General features: G+C 40.4%; 2 protein-coding genes across 2 annotated transcripts; both read right to left on the reverse strand.

Moving 5' to 3' along the window:
* Nucleotides 1–486: 486 nt before the first annotated feature.
* Nucleotides 487–9,264, reverse strand: LOC132316749 (transthyretin-like). The gene is made up of 4 exons (XM_059815529.1): nucleotides 9,192–9,264; nucleotides 7,286–7,415; nucleotides 2,281–2,407; nucleotides 487–519 (listed from the first exon to the last, which is right to left on the reverse strand). Exons 1-4 carry the CDS (start codon nucleotides 9,262–9,264, stop codon nucleotides 487–489), a joined length of 363 nt encoding a protein of 120 aa, XP_059671512.1.
* Nucleotides 9,265–11,274: 2,010 nt separating this feature from the next.
* LOC104259117 (transthyretin) lies at nucleotides 11,275–19,586 on the reverse strand. Its single transcript, XM_009814434.2, has 4 exons — nucleotides 19,518–19,586; nucleotides 18,602–18,741; nucleotides 13,787–13,922; nucleotides 11,275–11,552 (listed from the first exon to the last, which is right to left on the reverse strand). The coding sequence occupies exons 1-4, from the start codon at nucleotides 19,584–19,586 to the stop codon at nucleotides 11,445–11,447; spliced, it is 453 nt and encodes a 150-aa protein (XP_009812736.2). The 3' UTR covers nucleotides 11,275–11,444.
* Nucleotides 19,587–22,552: the final 2,966 nt, after the last annotated feature.

A 22,552-nucleotide genomic window follows, 5' to 3' on the forward strand; every position in this document is an offset into this window, starting at 1 on the left:
TGTGTGCTTACTTTTCATAAGATACCTTTCAGATGTGTTTGGTTCGTTTCCTTTGCAAGATGGAATGTTGTTTATTAACTTCGTGGAAGATTTTGGTTTGTTCTCAGAATCCCATTAATGGAGTTTCAGTGCATTTTTTTCTAAGCTTAATGTGTTTTTTTCAAACCCTAAACTTTTATTCAGAAGAGTGATACTTAGAGAATACAGTAATAAGGAATACTTTTATTCAGAAGAGTATTTGAAAACAAAGTCAATACCTATTCTTCCTAAAGCTAACAAAGTCAACAAACAACTTGACTGTTAATGATTTACTATGAAATCTAAAGCTGTTGATACAGTCAGAAACAAAGTTCTTATCATCTATGGAAATTTCAATTTACACCTTGAAATTTTCATGCTTAATGTCAGCTTCTATTCCACTGGATCACTAACTACTGCTGTAGTTGAGTAAGAACAGGGATTGAGGACAACAGCAATGGAGTGATGTCAATAACCAGCATCATTTGCTGTGAACACCACCTGGAAAAAGAAAAAAGTACAAGACAAATGAGAAGCGATCTAGATACGAGCCTAGATGGAACCATTGTGATCATTTTATCTAACCTCCCACAAAACTTTGGAAATACCTTCGCTTGTGGTGATTTGATCAGTGTGATCTGTGACTGCCTGTCACACACAGTTTTTCCCCTGGTTAAATATCCTTTGTTAAAAGCATACATATCACTTAAAATTTTATCAAATATATTTATTATCCGAATTGGGGGCTCCTTGTTGGTACTCATAAATGACAACAAAATTTTTTTTTCCTTACTGAAGATCTACATTGAACCCTATTGATGGTCTTTATTTAAAAAAAAAAGGCATTCTTTAAAGTATTTGAATATTTTTGTTGCTCTTACGAAGTCCTGAACTTTGAGGAAAAGAATTAAACATAGTGCTACAGTAACTATGATCAGGCCAAAATATGAAACAATGAATTTTCTTTAATCCTACTTACATATCTAGTAGATAGAGAAGGACTGCATTAGTCCTTTGGCCACAGCATGATAATGACCTTATGTATGAATCATTTACAACAGCCCTTTTAACATATCCCTCATCAGCTCATGTCCTGTCTTTTCATTTCTCCCTCTACATAGTAGTTTATTTTGTGTTGTGAGGTGATGGTTGTCAACTTTTAAAATAGACACAGTTTAATAATATTCTGTGATGCATAGCTTGTGCTCCTTTCAACGTTAATAAAAAAAATGCATATGAAACCACTAGTGAACTGAGCAAAACATTCCTGCTGAGGCTTATGTATAAGAAAGGAGGTTCTTGCACTCTGAATTAAAGTAATTTCTAGTCTGGAATATAGACTTAAACGTTATCTTGATGTATAATCAATTTACTTGCATGCTGTGAATCTTTCATCTTACCACTTTTATTTCAGTTATCACAGAAGGCAAGACTATCCAGCATGAACCTTCATTACTGCCTAGAATAAGAATGTTGTGTCTCATCCATTTCAGGGAAGCAGAAAAAAAATTTAACCCAGGTGTTTGCCACCTTTTTTCCAAGGAGATGAATGGGTGTTTGAGCAGCAGTTGCAGACTGTACAGCTGGTGGTGCTCACTGATCTGTCACAGTCCAGCAAACAACTAATGCAGGACTGCCACTGCTACTGAAAGGTCATGTGAAAGGGCTGATGCTGCGGAGGGGAAGGGGACAGCCCCCAAGAAGTCCCAAACCCTGGAGCTGGCCTCAGCTGGTACCAGGTTTGGACCACCTTCATCTAACCAGTTTATCTGTCCCATGCAAACTCAAAAGGCCTGTTACACTTTTTTGCGTGCTAAGCTGAGGGTCCAAGCATCCAGAACACAGTTCATACTTCCATTATCTTTAAAAATCTGAATCATAAACTTTGTCTGCAGCTGTACAAATACTGGATCTGAAAGGCAGAAAATTCCTTCTCCCAGGAGACTTAACAGAGTACTCCACCTCTTCTCCCTCAGTTGTCTAGAAATAGTCACAGAAAGAATCACAGGCTTAAGTAGAAGGACAGAAAACCTCTTTATAAGTAATGCATCTAAGATCTTGTTGAGAGTTATGGGGAAGCTAGTAACTAGATTCTCTCATGAGTATGTTGTTACAAAGCTTTGAGACCGGATTTAAAGTGTTAACGCAAAAATATTTTAAAGTGAAAAGAAAGTTCAACATGTGCAATTAGTAATTGAAACCTAGACATACAAAGTATCTTTATTCTTTGCAACTAAAGTACAGGAGAGAATGAATACTCACATCAGCATGGTGATGGAAGGGATTCAAGCCCAGTCTCTTCCAATAAGAGGCTGTGTCACGCTCAATCTTGTATATCCCTGTTACAAAATGTTCTTTAGTTGGGAGCTCTCTGTTGTGATTGGTTTGTCTGTCATGGCAGAAGAATGCGCTTTTATATTTTGGTTAAAAGCCTGAGAAAAAATGCAGTTCTTGGCAACTGAACTTGAGTGATGTTGTGTAGCTTAAGTAATATGATGAATACTTCTATTGATCTGGAATGGCTTACGTCCATCTGTATTATGGATGCTTCAGAGCTTGTCTTGGCATTTGCTACTTCCATGGTCGCGACAGCAGATGGCTGCCTGCCATGTCACTACTCTGCATGGTTTGGGGGTGAGCCAAAAGCTGGCATTATTGTTCATAGACTCTTGGCAGAGTCTTGGAGTTAATCAAATGAACCCACTCAGAGGGAAAACTTCACCACTGCTGTAAGTAATGTGGAAGCTCTATGATGCACTTGCTGTGCAAGTAAGTAGGGTCAACTTTTTTGATTTTTCCATGGTTTTCTTACTATTTAAATATATTGAGTTGTTTTATCAGTGTTAATATTTTTTACAGTTGGCTGTCTGAAATTTGAGATCTGCTTTTTGAAATGACTCTAGGTCAGCCAACCTATTTCATGGCCTTATGGAATTCCCTGTTGTCTGTATTGATCAGTTGGTTTTCCACCCTCAACAAACAGATGGTTTTGTTTGATCTGAAGATGCTATCAGTGCTATCCAAGGCCATAGTACTGGCTTGAAATTATGGACCTTTGAACACCAACCAATTTGGGGCTCCAGAACCAATATTGAATGCTGTCTCTCAAACACATCTCTTGGTTGAAACCTGTTTCTGTGAAATAAGTTATATAATACTAGGGTTTTGATTGGGTAGGTTATCCACAAGTAACAATGCAATGCTAGTAGTGTCTGATTTTAGTAGTCACAAACCACTGTTTTGTGTTCCAGCTGCCAAATCTTTTTCTGAACATATTTTATTCAAATTGCATGCAGAGAAAAATGAAGAATTGAATGGTTTTTATGTCATTGTCCAGTGCATTACTTAGGATTTGTGCTTTAATATAGTTTGTAACTATGAAGTCATAGAACATAATTTGTATCTTACAAGATGCTCTGTAGTCAGTTACCAGATTTTTTAATCTGTTCAAATGTCTGTATTTTTTTTTTGTCATAGATTCATCATTGTTAGATAACTGCTCATTTCTCTAATAAGCTTTCTCAGCTAGAACCAAGCATATCTTTAACTGACAACAGTTATTTCAGAATCTCTTGCTAATATTCAATTATTTACAAATTAACAAGGCTGGAGAGGTTGATTTAGTATTGTCATGACTTTTGCACACCTTGTGTTTATGTTACTTGGTTCTTTGTTTCAGATGTTAAGTATGTTTTTAATGCTTCAGTCAACATCAACCTGTCCAGTTGAGTATCTTTATATAAAGCCTCGAAGCTCAGATTTGAAGATAAGTAAACTTCCTCTTAATGGAAAATTGCGTGCATTTCCAGTGTCTTCCCATGTGTGAAGCTATTGTCTCGCTTGAGGGGTGGGAGGCAATTTAAGTAGGACAACATGAATAGATTGTTTTTTCCCTGCCCCCTCATGTACAAATATGCGTAGCCTTCACTGTAGCTATACTTTTCAGGGACACATATGAAAGCACTGTTGCTTCTGCCAGCCCACTGCTCTGTGACACCAAAGGGCTGCTTTCGTACAGTTTCTCATGGACTTCCTGCAAAGGCATCTGAGTCTGGGATCCCACTATTGAAATTCCTGCACTATGCTTGCTTTAGCCCTTGTGAGTGCTGTCTCACTTTTTTTCGGTAGAACAGACCATTAACAGACCTGGAAAGAGGGTGAGACTTTGCAGGTATCTTGAGGAGAAAAGTGTGGAAGTGGGATATTGCTTATCGAACAGAGAAAGACTGTTGATTCTGTGTACCCCCTAAGAATTTTTTCAATTTCATTTCAGATTATAGTTTAAGTAAAAATTGCTTTTGAGTTTTTAAAGTGTTAATATATACTAGAATTGAGGGCAATTTAAAAAAAAACTCATCTACACTTGAAATTCTACAATTACATTTTTTAAAAGACATGTCAGCATTTGAATATCTGGGAGATTCTTTTTCTTACTTCAGACGTAATTCACAGAATCACTAAGGTTGGAAAAGACCTGTAAGATCATCAGGTCCAACCGTCAACCCAACACCACCATGCCCATTAAACCATGTCCCACAATGCCACGTCCACACATTCCTTGAACACCTCCAGTGACGGTGACTCTACCACTACCCTGGGCAGCCTGTTCCAATGCTTCACCACTTTCTCAGCAAAGAAATTTTTCCTAATATCCAGCCTGAACCTGCCCTGGCACAACTTGAGGCCATTTCCTCTTGACCTGTCGCTAGTCACTTGGGAGAAGTGACAACTCACCACAACCCCCTTTCAGGTAATTGTAGAGAGCGATGAGGTCTCCCCTCAGCCTCCTCTTCTCCAGACTGAACAACCCCAGTTCCCGCAGCTGCTCCTCATAAGACTTGTGCTCCAGACCCCTCACCAGCTTTGTCGCCCTTCTCTGGACACTGGACACGCTCCAGCACCTCAATGTCCTTCTTGTAGTGAGGGGCCCAAAACTGAACACGGTATTCGAGGTGCGGCCTCACCAGCGCCGAGTACAGAGGCACGATCACCTCCCTGCTCCTGCTGGCCACACTATTTCTGATACAGGCCAGGATGCCGTTGGCCTTCTTGGCCACCTGGGCACACTGCTGGCTCATCTTCAGCCGGCTGTCGACCAACACCCCCAGGTCATTTTCTGCAGGGCAGCTTTCCAGCCACTCGTCCCCCCAACCTGTAGCATTGCATGGGGTTGTTGTGGCCAAAGTGCAGGACCCGGCACTTGGCCTTGTTGAACCTCATACAGTTGGCCTCGGCACATCGATCCAGCCCGTCCAGGTCCCTCTGCAGAGCCTTTCGACCCTTGAGCAGATCAACACACCCACCCAACTTGGTGTCGTCTACAAACTTGCTGAGGGAGCATTCAATCCCCTCATCCAGATCATCAATAAATATATGAAACAAGACCGGCCCCAAAACTGAGCCCTGGGGGACTCCACCTGTGACCGGCCACCAACTGGATTTCACTGCATTCACCACGACTCTCTGGTCTCGGCCATCCACCCAGATTTTTACCCAGTGAAGAGTGCAGCTGTCTAAGCCACCAGTTGCCAGCTTCTCCAGGAGAATACTGTGGGGGACAGTGTCGAAGGCTTTACTGAAGTCCAGGTAGACAACATCGACAGCCTTTCCCTCACCCACTAGGCAGGTCACCTGGTCATAGAAGATCAGGTTGGTTAAGCAGGACCTGCCTTTCATGAACCCGTGCTGGCTGGGCCTGATCCCTTGGTTGTCCTGCACGTGCCCTGTGAGCGCCCTCAAGATGAACCTCTCCATAATCTCTCCCGGCACCAAGGTCAGGCTGACAGGCCTGTAGTTCCCCGCATCCTTCTTCCGGCCCTTCTTGTAGATGGGCATCATGTTGGCAAGCCTCCAGTTGTCCGGGACCTCCCCTGTTAACCAGGACTGTTGATAAATGATGGAGAATGGCTTGGCAAGCTCCTCCGCCAGCTCCCTCAGTACTCTTGGTTGGGTGTCATCAGGCCCCATAGACTTGTGAGTGTCCAGGTGGCATAGCAGGTCATTAACTGCTTCCTCCTGGATCACGGGGAGTTTATTTTGCTCTCCATCCCTGTCTTCCAGCTCAGGGTATCCCTGAGGATACCTGGTCTGGCTATGTAAGACTGAGGCAAAGAAGGCATTAAGTACCTCAGCCTTTTCCTCATCCTTTGTGATGATGTTTCCTCCTGCATCCAGTAAAGGATGGAGATTCTCCTTGGCTCTCTTTTTGTTGTTAATGTATTTATAGAAACATTTTTTGTTATCCCTCACGACCGTGGCCAGATTGAGCTCTAGCTGGGCTTTTGCCTTTCTAATTCCCTCTCTGCATGACCTAACGAGGTCCTTGTACTCTTCTTCAGTTGCCTGCCCCTTCTTTCAGAGGTGATAAACTCTCCTTTTTTTCCTGAGTCCCAGCAAAATCTCCTTGTTCAGCCAGGCCGGTCGTCTTCCCCCGCCGGCTCTTCTTATGGCACGTGGGGACTGCCTGCTCCTGTGCCTTTAAGATTTCTGTCCTGAAGAAGGTCCAGCCTTCCTGGACCTCTTTGCCCTTCAGGACCGTCTCCCAAGGGCTTGCGATTGTGAGACTTCTGCCAGTCGCTTGTAGAATGCTTCATCGGCTTCTTCGTCTTGGTTGGGTGGTCTATAACAGACACCCAGCAGGATATCCGCCTTGTTGGCCTTCCCCCTCATCCTTACCCATAAGCATTCAACCTTGTCGTCACAATCATTGAGCTCTATACAATCAAAACACTCCCTTCTCTGTGGGGGAGGAGGTGAGAAAGCTTTAAGCCCAACTTGTCTCCTTTTGGTTGATTCGTTTTTCTTGAAGCAAAGGCGGCTATCAGTTATGATGTATATATTCAAATCAGTTCAGTGTTTTCTGTGGTGTTGTACGAAATGAAAATCCATTTAGAAAGAAGGAAAATAGCCAACAAAGGTAGGATTCTCAACCAGAGTCTTAGTTTCAAACAAACCAAAAGAATCTGCCTGATTCTTCTGGTAACAATGCAGGAGTTCATTGGTGGGTACTAAAAAGTGATGATTGAATTAAAGGATAGTTTAAAATACTTTCTTGTGCTCACAGGAATTATAAAGCATTATAAAACCATTTTGATAGTTGAAACTGTAGTACAGTTAAAAGGCACTCTGCAGCAAATTCATTCAATAGCATGTTACCTTTCCTCTGAGTAAAAAAGACATGGTAGAGAATGTGAAACTGGTTTTTCAGCTATTTGGCCTCTTCCCATTGCCTTTCTCTTCTTTCACTCATTATTTTGGTATGACTTACATTGAATGTAACAGTTCCCAAGATCCATCTGCAGCTTCTTTATGTAACTTAACTGGAACACTTGGAGCTGGACTTCCTCGGACTGAATCTAGAATTTTTATAAAAAGAGGATCCTTGGAGTCAGCAGAGTCTTTCAGGTGGGAAGAGAGAATTTTTACGTTGTAAGAAAGATAAACGATGGTGCATAATAAAGCAGTAAGGGATCTTATTCTTTAGATCTACAGAATATGCTACATTTTCCTCAACAAGATCACTGTGTACTGCAGAAATGTAGCCTGAAGCTTTCTGGGGGCTGGATGTGGTGGAACTGGGGAGGAAGATGTCAGGAGCTGTCGGGGGGTGGGTAGCCATGTGCGCTGAGGAGGCACTGCAGCTGTGTGTGAGAACATATTTCTGTTTTGTCTTCGTCATGGCTTAGCTACACATCATCTCCAGCATGAAGTTGTAAATAAATTGTGACCTCAACAGGAATAATCAAATCTTCAAAGGTAGTATGGGTGTTTAAAAATCTGGCAACTCTTCCTCTGTATTTTGGAGTGGCAATTCAAGCACAGGTTTCTGGATTTGAGAGCTTCTGATGTCCTGTTGCCATAGAGTTATCTTAATTCTGATGTAAACTTGATAAGCACCATATACAGACTCTCTCCTAACACCGTGTTGGATCATATTTGTCAGCCCCTGGCAGCTATGCAGGGTTAGGAGAGGAGAACCTTACTTCAAAGATAGGATGGCTGTAGTTTCACTCCCAACATGTTCATCACAAGCAGTGCTTGTGCCCTGATGTTCTACCTGTTCAAAGGTAGAGTTTCATCAGGGCTTTTGACTTTCCATTACCTAATTCTGTATATGAAAAGTGAGAAAATAGAGCTTTGTGGAAGGTGCTAACCAGGGGTGGTCTCAAAATAGCAATCATTGATCTCCATTTAATCATTGCAAAATGAATCATGATGTAGATGTTAAAAACTAAGGACCCTCTCTTACATCTCCTCTTACAGTCTGTGATATACTGAATACCCCATTGCCCAGGATCCCTGCCCTCTGTCAGACCAATGTATCAGCATGTATCTATACTGCCTGTATGCCCTGACTCCTCAGGCTCCCTTTCTGGAATGCACAGGCTCCTTGCTGGTGTTTCTTTTGAGGCATTGGCAACGGGGCTCTAGTGCCACCACCTATTTTCCTGGCTTTTACACCCTGGGATCTCAGTGAAAGTCTGCTTCCTCACAAAGGTTGGTCAGGTATTCATTTTCCCAAAGATCAGAGCTTGAGAGGAAGAATGAGTAGGGGGAAAGAGAGAAAGACAAGTCTGTTCTCAGAGGATTTCAGGCTGAAGTGTCTGTGTCTCTAGCTTGCTTTGCTGGAATAAATGAGCCCTCTGTAAGCAGGATCCTGGCTTTGGCTCTGCTCTTTGCTTGCATCAATGAGTGTTGCGATCCCTTCTTGCTTGCATGGGATAGAACTGTAATGGGTAGAACCTTAAGGGAGAGGACTACAGAAGGCATTTCTCCAGCATGGATCTCACAACAGGGAAAGAAATCCCTCATGATAGGAGCTTGTTCATCATGTTATAAGGGCTATTAGTTACTTTTCAACAGGCTCAAGGCTTTTGTGTAGTGAAGATGATATTTTTTTTCTTTCTTCTCTTACATTGTTTTTCACGTAGTCACTGAGTCTAATGACAAATGCTGCTTCTCTAACCATAAAGCCCTCTCACTAATCACTAGAGAAGGAGAAAGAAAAGAACAGACTGGAAAAACAGCAGTAGGAGAGAACTACAGTCAATACATACCATAAAATCAAAATAATTGCAATAAAATGGCGTATTCTATTTTTCACTTACACTAATTAAAGTATTTAAAAAAAAAAAAAAGCTGGGACTACATCCTTATGAAGTGTCCTGAGACACTTACGGGTGGTGCAGCTTCAGAGAAAAATGCCAGGCCAGCTAAGAAAACAGGAAATACAGAGTAAAAGGACATTTTGCCTACCACTAGGAAGTCTCAGTGTCAGCAAGTAGAAACTGGTGGGATCTGTGATTTTATATATCAAGACCTCTAAACTGAGGCTACTTATCAGAAAACCCATATGACTTTCAACATGCCGATTCATATTATTTACTTAGTAAACAATGAGAAAATAAGTAACCCATACAAACATGAACCTTGTCTGCAAAAATAAGTGTCTTCTATCACTGCCTGTGGAAATACAGCGATATTGCCTAGCTCAACTGCAGTGATCTATTTTCTTGGAAACAATGTCTATACTGGTTTATTTTTCTCTTTTTGTTGAGGAGTAGTGCTGTATGCATCTCATATAGTTGAGCGAAATACAAATTTCTTGTCCACTCAGCAATTTCAGTTTCAGTGAGAATTTATCTGTGGTTATAGCTTGGCTTAACTGACTCACCCATGTTTCTCTATTATGAGATTTCTCTCTGTGGTGGCCTCACCCCCATCTCTGATAAAAGGTAAGTGAATAATGTGTGGGCTATCTAGTTATCTTATGCATTCCCCTGGAGGAAAAATGTTACTTTTGGTTTCCAGCATGAGAACTAGATACCTGCATACCCCTTTCTGGAGCACAGTTAAACAGTGTTTTAAGTCCTGTCACTTTACTTGTGCCTTAGATTCAATACAAGTTCAGGACTTCCCCTATATAACTGCAAGTCAGCCCCCACCAGAAGTCTGTGCTTCATTTTAGGGAACTGTTACTTCTTCTTGAAATTAAACTTTGTCTTTCTGATCTTTGCATAGATGCATGCACATATGCTCTCTTACTTGGTTTATCCCGTCCTCAGGTGGATGACTACATGCAGGGCAGTTTTTTGGCTTGTTTTTTTTATGACTACACCATGACTGTATGAACATAGTTATGTCCTGTTTTGAGGGCTAGGCATAGCTCACTGCAAACCAAACCTACTGGTTTTCAGGCTCTAGGAATAGTAAGAGCCCATGAAATCTGCATGCTTTAAGATGGGTGCTGTTTTGGAACTATTTGCACTGCTTACAAGAGTCATGTAACTGTGGTAGTGTCCAGAAATCAGGGAAAATAGTAACCAAATAGCGAAATGTTAAAGGCAAGCTTTTGTAACCTGTGAATTCACCTGGTATGCAGTCATCCCAGCAGGCTCTGGGTGTAGGGATAAACTGCAAGGTCAGTGGCAGATGAATGCTGATGGTTTCTGAATGGCATGATTTCAGTAACAATCTCTGTAGTTTCTGTAATCCTGTTAAACAACAATTCCTCTGCTTCAGGATATTTTAAATACAATAGGCAATCAGTCTACAGAAATCACTGCTAAAGCCCTCAAACTCTTTGGTCAGTTTATCAACATTATTTGAATCACAGTCACTCTACAGCTTACCTTTTACTGTTTCTAAAAATATGAAGAAATTATTAAGATGATGCTTCTATTTTAGGACTTTTTTTTAATAAAGGCTAGAGTTTTGACTTATTAGAGATTTAATTGGAATGCACCTGAATACAGTAACCAACTGAGTTGAAGATCAAAGTTGTTAAAAAGGGTGCTAGTTGAAATTGCTTCAGAACTTCCTAGACTGATTGAGCGCAAATTTTCCTCTTGAAATGGCAAAGTGTTGAGGTTTTCCTGAAGTTTTAAATTAAGGTACACAGATTTTAACTCTTTCAGTTCTCTGGATATATACAATTCAGAATTTCTCCTATTTACCCTGTGACCTAGTTGATGGTGGGACCGTCTCTTCTGTGTGTAAACTATGAGTAGCATGGATGATTTTCTTATTTTGAGTGTGCTTGGTCCATTTTTTTAAGGTAACACAACTCTATAATTTTCTTATTTTGAGCCAATGCATGTGGTGAGACTTTTTTAAGGTAGTGGAGGAAGATAACAGACCCAAATCAAGTGTTAATTTGCTTCCATATGCCATGCATGGCTTCCAGATGTCCTTTACACTTGAACTCAAATCATGACACCTTAGAACGCAATAAAAGTTCACCAATAGAATCAAAACTGTTTTAAAGAAGTAACATTTTATTGACTTGTCTGAAGTTTGCCAGATTACAAAATAGGAAAAAAACTAATGTAGCAAAAAGTTATGCATTAGCAATAGGAAAAACCTTCCTCCTAAAAGCCTATGATAGTTCTAGGGGAGGAGAGTATTTGTGTAATGACAGTACATGTTTATTCCTGGGGATCACTGACAACAGCAGTGGTTGAATAAGAGAAAGGACTGAGGAGAGCGGCAATGGTATAGTGGCGGTGACCGGAATCATTAGCAGTGAACACCACCTGGAAAAGAAAAAAACTTGTGATCATGATGAACAACATATGTTCAAAACTACCTTATTAAGAATTAGCAAGCACACTCCATTTCTTCTGCACACTACTTTGCCAGTTCTGTTCAATCAATGATTTTACCCTTCTGAAGGGTAATGCTCCCCATTACTTTGTAATGCTCGCTGAAGACTGAGAAATTTGTGAGATTTGGACATAGGTCCACAAAGAATCATAGAATGGTTTGAGTTGGAAGGCAGCTTCAAAGGTCATCAAGTCCAACCCTCCTTGCAAAGAGCAGGGGCGTCTTCAACTAGATCAGGTTGTGCAGAGCCCTGTCCAGTCTAACCTTGAATGTTTCCAGGGACGGGGCATCTACCATCTCTCTGGGCAACCTGTTCCAGTGTTTCACCACCCTCATTGTAAAAAATTTCTTCCTTATATCTAGTCTGAATCTACCCTCTTTTAGTTTAAAACCATTACGCCTTGTCCTATCGCTACAGGCCCTTTTAAAAAGTTTGTCCCCATCTGTCTTATAAGTCCCCTTTAATATTGAAAGGCCACAATAAGGTCTCCCAGGAGCCTTCTCTTCTCCAGGCTGTACAGCCCCAACTCTCTCAGTCTTTATTCATAGAAGAGATGCTCCAGCCCTCTGTTCATTTTTGTGGCCCTCCTCTGGACCCGCTCCAACAGGTCCATGTCTTTCCTGTGCTGAGGACTCCAGAGCTGGACGCAGTACTCCAGGTGGGGTCTCACCAGAGCAGAGTAGAGGGGCAGAATCACCTCCCTCAACCTGCTGGCCATGCTTCTTTTGATGTAGTCCAGGATACGGTTGGCTTTCTGGGCTGTGAGCACACATTGCTGGCTCATGTCCAGCTTTTCATCCACCATTATCCCCAAGTCCTCCTCCTCACAGCTGCTCTCAATCCCTTCATCCCCCAGCCTGTATTGATAGGGGTTGCCCTGACCCATGTGCAGGACCTTGCACTTGGCCTTGTTGAACCTCACGAGGTTCACATAGGCCCACTTCTTGAGCTTGTCTAGGTCCCTCTGGGTGGCATCCCGTCCATCAGGCGTGTTAAGCTCACCACTCAGCTTGGTGTCATCCCGGTCCTGCCAAAGTCTAAGTTGCTGGGACATAAGGACTCTAGGCTTCAGCTACCTTGTACACAGTCATTGAACTCTGCCCACTTCCTAGGCTAATTTGTTGACCTATAGGCTATTACATCAAAGGAAAGCTTCTTCAACAGCCTAGCTGGAACAGTCTCAACCAGGTGCTTTTAAGCACCTTTTGAGGTGAAGTCCTTCCATAGGCCCCAGAAACTTGCAGACATCCAAATGGTTAGGGAATATTTTTGAGGATTGTTTATTTTACCTAAATGACCCAACCCACACCTCAGACTTTTATGGACCTGGGCCTCCGTCATTTATTTTAGTCTTCCACAGAGCTTCATAAACTTGTGGTTTAAAATATTCTACAATGCAACCTGTAGCCATTCCAGACTACTTAATTTGGGGAAATTTAAATTTAATGGCAGATTAAGCCTGAAGAATTTAAACAAAATTTTTGGAAGTGCTAAATAAATGTGATAGAATAGAGCACACAATAAATCAGTGTAGGGCTGAGAGCAAAAGAAGGCACAAGACATGATTGCATTGCTGGCCTTCTTGTGAAATTTAGGTGTTGATGAAACAGCCTACTTTTCCTTTCTCACTACAGTTATTTCTTTATATTTTTATGCCTTTTTTTTCTATTGCATATTTCAGTACTGAGCAACATTTAAAAAAAAAAAGGGCACATCAGAAAGAATCGTCTTATCCTGTAATTACAGGTCATACTACAATTCATGGATTTTCAGCTGACTGATATGAGGGAAATTTCCTATAAAATGAGGGTTTTCAAATCACTATATTCGTTCAGCAATGATAAAAGCAGTCTTTTTTTTTCTTGTTTGTTTTTTAAATGCTGCATGCTTTTGAATAATGTAGCTCTTTTTGAACAAAAGTCCCTACTGGTCTGAATGGGTGAATGGGCACAGCTCCACTTTGGAAGAGCTATGTCGGTCAGTATTTGCAGGGAAGTTGGCTACTTCCTTTGGCTTAGCTGGCTATGTACTGCCTTTATTTACACAATCTTATGTGGCAGTGAACCGTTTCACTGAATTCAATATTTAAGGACTGTATTTGTTCTTTCCAGTTGATGCCACTACACAGTATATGGGTTATTAGGTATATTTACAAATACTTACATCAGCATATTCATGGAATGGGGAAAGGCCAAGTCCCTTCCAGTAAGAGCTGGTGTCAAACTCAACCCTGTATATTCCTTCTACAAACTTTTCTTCTGTTGTGAGCTCATGGATCTCCCCATACTCTGTGGTTTTCCTGTAATGGTAAAATATCTACATAAATATTTTATACTGTCATTTAGATGCTAAACAGAAACAGTCGATGTGGAATATTAAACAGCAGAGGTGCTGCACAGCGAAATTCTACACTGCATGGTTTTTAATAGTCTGAAATAATTTTCTCCTCCTATGTAGTGTATGTTTCCATATTGCAGAGCCTGTCCTTGCTACCAACTCATCCGTATACATCACAAGTCAAAGCTGGCTGGCTTTTTTTGTAATTTCTGTTGCTACACGAGGGATTATAGTTAAGGCCCCTCTTTTAATATGTTTAACTTGTAACCTCTGGAAACAGATGTTAGTGGCTTAGGAAAAGGATCGTCATGGTGAAAGGCAAGATGCCAAATGTCAAATTATAATTAAAGAGAGAAGAGAGATTTTAGTCGAAAATTATTTTATTCTCTAGTTATTAGCACTGAGGCTATAGGTTTTATCCCTATACACTGATGAGTTTTTATGTGACCCTGAGTGGTAGTGTCTTGGAACAGCAATTTAGCATCACAAGATTTTATTAATTCGAATTACAGTGCCTTGGTCAAAGAGCTGGGGCCTCTTCCACTGGGTGCCATATAAATGAGCAATAGGAATTCCCAGCTCAGAGAGATTATGTACTCAGCTCATAACAAAAAACTGTGGGTGAACGAAGTCCGGAAACACGAAGGAAATATAGCTGGCATTGCACCCTATTTGTTTGAAAAGGAGCAAGCTTTGTATGACAGCTGTTTAAATATTTACATACTTAGCTCCTAAATCCCATTCATCTCTTTTCCCTCCTTTTACTTTATTTCTGATTTTTTTACCAGTTTTTATTTTTTTTTCTGCTGAAAATATTTATTTGATATTTATAGCACTTCATAACCACATGATGTAGTTGAAGGAAAAATTAAGAAAGCCTTGACTTGAAGAACTAGTGGAACTTGCCCATTTTATGGCAAGGAGTGGTTGTCTAAGCAGAAAACAGAAAACCTTGAGGAGGAAGAGAGGGAGGGGAGAAAGCAGTGACATGCTGCTTATCAGAGATAGAATCAGTTGTGCTATTGCAGCTTTTCTTTCCCAGTTGCTGCCTCCTCCTTCATCTTATTTGTCCTCTTTGGTTAATGGTGGTGAATGAAAAAAGTCTGAATGACAGAGCTTTTGCTTAAATTAAGAAGTAACAGGACTGAAAACCCCATGCTAGTTTCAGGTTTTCTTATATTTCAACTTTAGCACTTCAAAGACTGACAAAAGTCTCACTGGTCCAGCACAAGTGAAATCAACTATATTCAGGGTAGACCAAATCTGTAGAGAATCCAAGCCCTGTTTGAAGCATGGCTCACAGGCAATTTGTGAAGTGTACACATCTGTTTTCTTTTGGTTTAATTAGTACTTCCTAGCTTAACCTATATTGCCTTAATAAAAGGCAATAGGTAAAAGGATGAAGAATTCATTGTCCTTGAAACCGTGAAACAGAATTGTTGAGATCCTGCAGAAGTGTTCAGAGTACAAGTTAGCAATTCACATACATCTGCTTATGAGGTGGATAGTCTAGACACAAACCAATTAAAAGGAAAAATGGTATCTGCCTCAAATCTTTGTTCAGGTAAACAAATAAGTTTTAGTTTGAGGAAAGTGTGGATGCAGCTTGAATGGTGCTTTCCCTAATGGGTGCTGACCCAGAGTTGCAGATGTTAACCATCCAGAACAGTTGGGAAACTGGAAACGAGTTCACTTGAAGACTCTTGCCCACTACCAGGAGTTAATGGCACTTTCTTAATTTTAGTTATTAAGTGGTAGCCATTCAGTGCAAGCGGTCTCACAAGCAAACCCTTCAGCATTACTGCTGCATTGACAGCCAACAGGACAGTGTGCGATTCAGAGCTTGGATGGGATTAGCACAAGGCAGAGGATGCCTTGCATTCATTTGGCCCTGGTAGCAAAATGCTACAAGTGATTCCTTCTGAACAGCACTTGTATTTCTGTCTGAGTGGGGGAATAAACATAGTATGGTTGCTTTTTCTTAATAGGTTGTGGACTGCCAGCATCTGCGGTAAGATCGACAGTTAAGTTAAAAAAGCTGTGCTTTCCCAGCAAAAAATTTGCAAACCACCGGTTAAGTTACTATGGCTTCAGCCTAGACTGCAATCCTGATGCTCTTTTTCACTGTATGGACCTTAGTTGTTTATTGTGACCAGGTTAAATCTATGCTGTCTGTGCAATGATCTTTATGAACTCTTGGGACACATACTGCACTGAAATAAACTCTGCCCTCAGATGCAGACTGCTGAGAAAATAACTCGGGAACATGAATTGTTATTTTGGAGTTTAAAAAACAAAAGGAGGGTGGGGGGAACCACTTCAAATATGCTGCAGTCTTTTTTTTTTTTTTATGATTTACAGCCCAGGTCACATGAGAACTATGCTTGGTGAATGCAACTCTTGAACTATGTGATAAGACCTAGATTTCCCAAAACATGTGAGGGGTGAGAAGGTCAAAGATAGTCATGGGAGGAGATCATATAGAACTCAAATTACATGCTTCCCAGGTCTCTGTACCCTAAAGCATTCCTCAGAGTGCGCCTCAGCTCAAGTTATCTCTTATTATATTTTATATTATATATCAAGTTATATCGTATTATATTTTTGGCTAGACTAATTTTGAAATAAGCCTTTTAATAAAGTCAGCTGTTGCTATGCTAACTTCCTCCCTGCCTTTTAAATACTATTACTCCAAATTCACCCGTTGCTAGGTGCATTTGCTTAATTCCCTAAAATGCATTAGCAAAGTAAAAACAAATAAACAAAAAGGTAAAAAGTAACTTTTATAGACATTTGTACAAAATGTAACTTTTCCATATGCATCTGCTAGGTACCGTAACTTCAAAATATTATTAACCTGACTGGAGTAGTTACAGATTGTGTTCCTTGATTGCATTCAGATTTTCATCTGGTTTAACACAGAGAAACTCTGGTTCTCCCAAAAGAGAAAAATTGCAATCATGTGTGAAAACCCTGTTCAAACAAGTGTCATCAGCTAAACTCAATGGTATCGCTGAAAGCAAGCTTGGTTAAGATGCAAGTCAAGGGAAAGATCAAAATCTTTACATGCAATAAAAATTGTGGTTTAATGTTCATCCACTGCATTCCCCCAGCAAAATGATTCTCACTTGCCTGGGGTTAATCTTCTCAATTTATATCTAAGAAGTGATTTGATTTTCTCAGGGGTGTACTGACCTAAAGTGTCAAGAGAGGTTGGCTAAGAAGAACTGCTGGATTTGTCTCCTTGGGCTTATTGAGAGCAGCATTGCAAACTGAACAAGAAAACACTGTTATGCCCAAAAAGTGTGGGCATTTAATACTGATGTTGCATTTACCTTATTCCTCTGTAAATTATTTTTTGTATTACATGTTCAAGAGCACTTGATGAAACATTTGAAATAATCTGGGTTCCTTAATAACGGCAGAAATACTTATTAAAGACAAGACACTATCCTTGTTCCGCTTTCCTTGAAAACAACGTGTCATTTTTTCACAGGGTTTCTCTGTTTGTTAAAGTATATAAATGCATTCTGAGAGTCATTTGTTCCTAGATTAACACTCAGCATTTGGGAGTGGAGGTGTTTCTCCTTCAATCTACTAACCTTTCTTTTTCCTTTTCAATGAGGAAAAGTATTTTTTGTTTTGAGTTTTACAAAAAGAAACCCTTCAGATGGAGAGAAAGATATCTCTCTCCTTGTAGTCTTCTCCTCTGTTTTTTTCTGCAGCTTTTATGTAAATCATGCTATAAAAATCCTAGTAAAAGACAGTTGGATGCTCTGGTGGCTCCTCTACATGCTTGTGCTTATCATTCTGTGCTTGAATATCCTGCTGTTATAAGAGATTTCTCTTGACTTATTTAAAAATCTGTTTCAATGTGTTGTTACAATGAAACTTAAATGCCTGAATACCTCACCTATTTGAATTTTAGTAAACTATATTCCTCTGTTGCCCATACTTTTCCCATAGACTGAAGATAATATTAATATTTCCTTCCCCTCAGTGAAGATCTGAGGATGCTTTGTACGTATTAAGCTGTCATTCTAGCAAAAGCCATGAAGATCTATAGAAATGACCACGAATGCTGAGATTGTGCCTCTGTCTTGTGTTACAAGGGGACTCTTTAAAACTTTCTGGCCAAGGAGTGTCTTCCAACCAGCACGTTTGTTACACAGAAGATGACTAATGCACTTACTATTTTCATGTGTACAAACAAAGCTTACAGAGAGGATTTTGTATGTGACTGCTGCAAATAAAGCTCTATATCCATGGCATATGAAGATAGTAGGTTAGTCTGGATTACCTACAAAATGCTGGTAAACAGGCTTTTAATTTTTTTTGCTTTTTATAGAAAGAAAAGATAGTACTGAAGCTAGGAGAAAAATTAATTATTAAACCTATTCCCTTACTAAGATAAGATGAGCGTCTCAACATATTTTTGCAATGAGCATGTATTTCAGTCATGGATAAGTTCCACTTGAATCTGATTGATTTTAGACCAGAATTCACGTGCTGTTAACAGTGATAGTGTGACATGTGTGCTAGAAGACATATTGCTTTTTTGATCAGAGCTCCATTCCCTTTATTTCTCAATTGTTTGCCCAGGGCACCTTGAAAATGGCTCCGTAAGACCACGTAACTTACCCAGTAGCAAAGTCCTGCCAGCTTCCATCTGCAGCCTTTTTAAAGACTTTAACAGCTACATTAGCTGCAGGACTTCCTCTGACTGCATCCAGCACTTTCACCATGAGAGGGCATTTGGAATCAACAGAGCCATGGGAGACCTTGGGGAAAGCAGTAGAGGTTTATAGGAACTGTTCACCAGCCCTGCAAAAACCTTCTTTCAAAGAAAAGATGGATTCTTATTGCAGAATTAACATTGACTTAAAAGCAAGTTCTTTGCCAAATGGTATTCAAAGCTAGTTTGCAAACATCTGTTTCTTAAAGCAGAGTATCTTAGAACTTTATACTGATAACTTTATTACATACACACACACACACAAACAGATTGCTTGATAAATATTTAGTGTTGCATATGGCCCTGGGAAAATGTCATAAAGTATACCTTTTTAATGAGGTCATAAATAAGAAAATAGTGAATTATTAAAAGTGCAGGCGGAATATGTTACCCTAGGAAACCAACAAAGAAATACTTATGACATACCTAGGACTGAAAGAATATTTGTTTCTTAAGCTTCATTATACTCTAAGAAATCCTTAGTCATACTTCAAAAATATGTTTTTAGTGCTTTAGCGAAGCACTTGTTTGGTGAAGAAGAAGATACGGGATGTGAGTCACGAACTGACAGAAACAGACAGAAATAAAAGGTCACACCTCCTAGATCCCTGACCCTTTCATAATATCCTAAAACAGATGGGTAAATGGCAAAAAAAAAAAGTTTTAAGAATTCTGAAGAAGCTACTTAAAAAATGGTAGTAAAATAACACTCTAGCAAAGCCTAATGGTTACAGAATTTCATGGATGAAGAAGATGCTAGTCATTTAGAAAATCTAGATTATCATTCTTGTAATGATTGAGTTTGAATAAAAAGAGACTCACCAGTGGTGCAGCTTCAGAGAAAAATACCAGTCCAGCTAAGAAAACAAAGAGCACAGAGTGAAAGGCCATTCTGTTTGCTGTTAGTGAGCCTTGGTGCCAGCAGCTAGGAGCTGAGGGGATTTGGGATTTTATAGCCAATCCAACAACAAAACAGGCTGCTTATTGGGTGCCCATATGACTCCAAATCTGCTGATTCTGATTATTTGCTTAGTAAACAGTCCAATCCTAGAGGCAGTCCATGAATAGCACTGCCATTGCAGTCAATGGAAGGACTGCAGGATCACTAGAGCAAAGAGAATAAGTAATGGACACAAACATGACCCTTGCCTCGGGAGATTAGACTCGTAGAAAGCCCTCCACAAAATAATGCAAATGACCTTTGTTTGCCCAGAAATCCAATCAGTTCTAGGAGATCTTCTTTACCTTGCCTTCAGGTTGTGCACGATAATGCCCCAATGCCCCAATGCACTTGTTCCATGTTTCTTCTCAATTTATTCAGTGCTTTCTGAAGACCTGTTCCCAGATATAGATGCAGACTCAGTATATGAGTGATGGTGTTTGTTCATTGTCTGGCTCAAGCAGTGCTAATGGTCCATGCTGGGAGACAGATTCCCAAGCAGTTCCCCTGCTTGTTGAAAAGGAGCAATGTTTCTTTCTGAAATATAATTTAGACAGGATCTGACAACTTCTGCCTCTCACCAGAATTTCCTAAGGATTCATCTTGCCTAATCTTCAAGTAGACATTGAGGTTTCCTCTTAGTCACTGGGAAAAGACCTGGAGAGATCTGTCCCCTTGGGAAGATAAAGGTCTCAGAAAAGTGAAACGAGTCCTCTCTTGCTCCATGTACCCCAGAAGGAGCCAAGGCAACTAGCATAGACTGGTAGCTTATGTTACCATCTAGCTAACGTTCTAGTTGCCGAACTCTTATTATGCTGGAAGTGTTATTCTTAGGCTCTGAAATGTGCAATTAGGTAAGAGGTTTTTCAGGGGTGAGCTCAGCCCCAACCTAAGTTGGGAGAAGATGTCAGCTGGGGGAGTAGGCATGGTGTAGCTGGGTTTCTCCAGCTGCATGACATAAAAATTGTCCATACTGTACCCCGTGCTAGTTGAAAGACAAAGAAACGGCCCTGTTTGACATTTCCTTCTCCCCATGTCCTGAAAAACCCTGAGTCTACACTTCTGTTCTCAGGAGCTGGCACACTTTGTTTTCACTGATTTCACAGTATTCTAACAAAAAGCAATTTTGCCTCTTAACTTGAATAGGATTATGACGAAGGTCTTAGAGAGAAGTCATGGATGGTATTCTCCAGTGGCTTTCATGCCTTCAGGCTGCTTTATGCAGTTGTTCTCTTCAGGCAAAGTTGGTTTTTGAAAAAATCTATATTACAGTAATCTCCTGAACTGGGATCAAAGTGCCCTTTGTACTTACAGCAAAGCAGGCTGATACGTAGGTAGCATTCTACACTCACTTTGCACGCATGTAAAAGTCAATGCAAGCAAGCCCAGCAGTAACAAATCATGCTGCAATCTAGTGCTTGTGGGTTGTATTCAAACCTTGGAAAGGTAAATACTGCTCTTAGATCTGTGCATCGACACTTTACTTCATTGTTTTGCTCTCATTGTTTGTAAATATTTCTCTGAAGCAGTAAAGCTTTGTATGCTAGGAAGAGAAACAATCTGTATTCTAGTGCAAGTAGACTGTCCTGTCATTTGCTATCTGCTGTTCTGCAAGGAAATAATGCCAAGGAGCTAATGATATTGACATGTGAAATTGCTCTCCTATGGGAGAATGACTTCAAAAAATATTTTTCCTAGGTTTTCCTGCAAGGTAGCAGTTTCTGAAAAATCAACTCTACAGGGATAGTACATTTGAACTGTCCATATTATCTATTTTACTTTCCTCTTTTATAACATTGACCTTTTGGTAGCTGGTTTTTGAAGTGAATAAAGAGCGTGGAAAATTCTAACCCCAAACATGATTTTTTTTTTTTCTTGTCCTTCATTTGCTGTTTTTTTCAACTCTTGTCATCCCATACATAGCCTAGATAGGGATCCTTTGTCTATTAGCAGGGGCACCATTCTGAAGTGAAATTAGACTTTGTGTCTTTGTGAATCTCCATTCATTCAGACATTTTGCAAATAACTAGATTATTTTTGTAAGCTCTAAGATACAAGTGGACTCAGTGAGAAGGTTAAAAAAAAAAGTCTTTATTATTTCTCTGATCTGGAAGGCCATGGAGTGTCTAGAATTTATACAGAATTCTATTAAAATCCCATGTGAACCTAATTTAAAATTACTATAGCCCAGTAAAACCAATGCTAGGTAGATCTTCCTCCTTCCATTGTCAGCCTCAATCTATTGGCACAATATGCTAATGCTTTCCATAAAGTGTATGGGAGGGCTCAGGAATTTGGAATAGCTGGCTGAGAAGAATGATTCTCCCTTGGTGGAGAATCAAAACATGTGATTGTGGGAAGGAAAAGGAGAAAGAGGATGATGGGTAACTGCTGAGCATCCAACAAGTACTGATTGACTGTGGTCTGTCTATTGATGTTAAACCTTTTCTGTGCAATGGAAGTCTGAAGCTTATAAACTGAATAACTTATCCCGAATAAAAAAATATGGGAACATGAAATGACAAGGGGCTGAGCTTTGAGGAGTAAGTGGGGCTGGGAAACTCTAGGCCATCTGAAGGAGCAGGGAAGCTGCCATGAAGAGCAGGAAACAGGGCAGCTCCCTGAGACTGCTAACAGGATACATGCCACAAGGAAAGCGATGCAACACAGAGCCTTAGCACAGAGCAATAGCATAAAAGCCCTACTGTAAGAAAAGAGTAAACAGTCTTTGAAAACTCCTCAGAAGGAAATATTTAGGAATCCTGGTGTGGATACAGAGATAGCATAACGCTATTTGGGGGCTAGGGGACACACAAAACCCGGAAGAAGAGATGATCACCCAGCATACAGGGTGACTGGGGATCCAGAGAAGAGAATGGCAAAGACTCCCCGGTGTGCGCAGTAACTTCAGCCTTAT

The sequence above is a fragment of the Gavia stellata genome, chromosome 3, assembly GCF_030936135.1.
Source record: "Gavia stellata isolate bGavSte3 chromosome 3, bGavSte3.hap2, whole genome shotgun sequence".
NCBI lineage: Eukaryota > Metazoa > Chordata > Aves > Gaviiformes > Gaviidae > Gavia > Gavia stellata.